We start from the raw sequence: 729 nt of genomic DNA, 5'->3' as shown, positions 1-729 counted from the left end.
AGCTCCGGTGCCGGCGACTCAGGCGACGTCACGGGCAACCGCGTCATGTTGCCAATGACGTGGCCTGAGTCGCCGTCACCGGAGCTGCCATCATGTGATCACATGCGACTGCGGGGATGACGATGAACCCTTCATGGTGTCGTGGACGTATGCCATGCTATTCCCAGGTGACGGATCACCTGGACACATTGGGGCGGATGGAGAGGTGGAGATCCGTATTGTTGCCACTGAAGAAGGAACGGTCGGCGACGGAGGTGCAGGTGAGAACGGATGGGAATGCAGGGGAGAGAGGTCACGGAGATGGGGGGGCGGGGATTGCCGCAGTGAAGAGGAAGGAGGTGGAAATGGCAGCCGTGGTGACGGCAGGGGAGGTGAAGGGGATGGGGTGAACGGGGTGGTGGCGGGGTGGTGGTGATGGCAGCTCCGGTGACGGCGACTCAGGCGACGTCACAGGCAACCGCGTCATGTTGCCAATGACGTGGCCTTAGTTGCCGTCACCGGAGCTGCCATCATGTGATCACATGCGACTGCGGGGATGACGATGAACCCTTCATGGTGTCGTGGACGTATGCCCTGCTATTCCCAGGTGACGGATCACCTGGACACATTGGGGCGGATGGAGAGGTGGAGATCCGTATTGTTGCCACTGAAGAAGGAACGGTCGGCGACGGAGGTGCAGGTGAGAACGGATGGGAATGCAGGGGAGAGAGGTCACGGAGATGGGGGGGC

The 729-nt window shown here is 61.3% G+C and overlaps 1 protein-coding gene across 1 annotated transcript in view; it reads left to right on the top strand.

Annotated features, from left to right (window-relative positions):
• The window catches only part of VOLCADRAFT_94078 (uncharacterized protein), a gene marked incomplete at both ends in the record, with an annotated part of 6364 nt that overhangs the window by 5066 nt on the left and 569 nt on the right, over nt 1-729 (top strand). Inside the window, 2 exons of the mRNA XM_002953317.1 lie at nt 168-260; nt 587-679. Coding sequence (XP_002953363.1) covers nt 168-260; nt 587-679 — 186 coding nt within the window. The remainder of the gene's footprint in view (nt 1-167; nt 261-586; nt 680-729) is intronic.

This window comes from Volvox carteri (genome assembly GCF_000143455.1).
Source record: "Volvox carteri f. nagariensis unplaced genomic scaffold VOLCAscaffold_35, whole genome shotgun sequence".
NCBI lineage: Eukaryota > Viridiplantae > Chlorophyta > Chlorophyceae > Chlamydomonadales > Volvocaceae > Volvox > Volvox carteri.
Note: the sequence above shows the minus strand (reverse complement) of the source record. Positions and strands in the feature narration are given on the sequence as shown.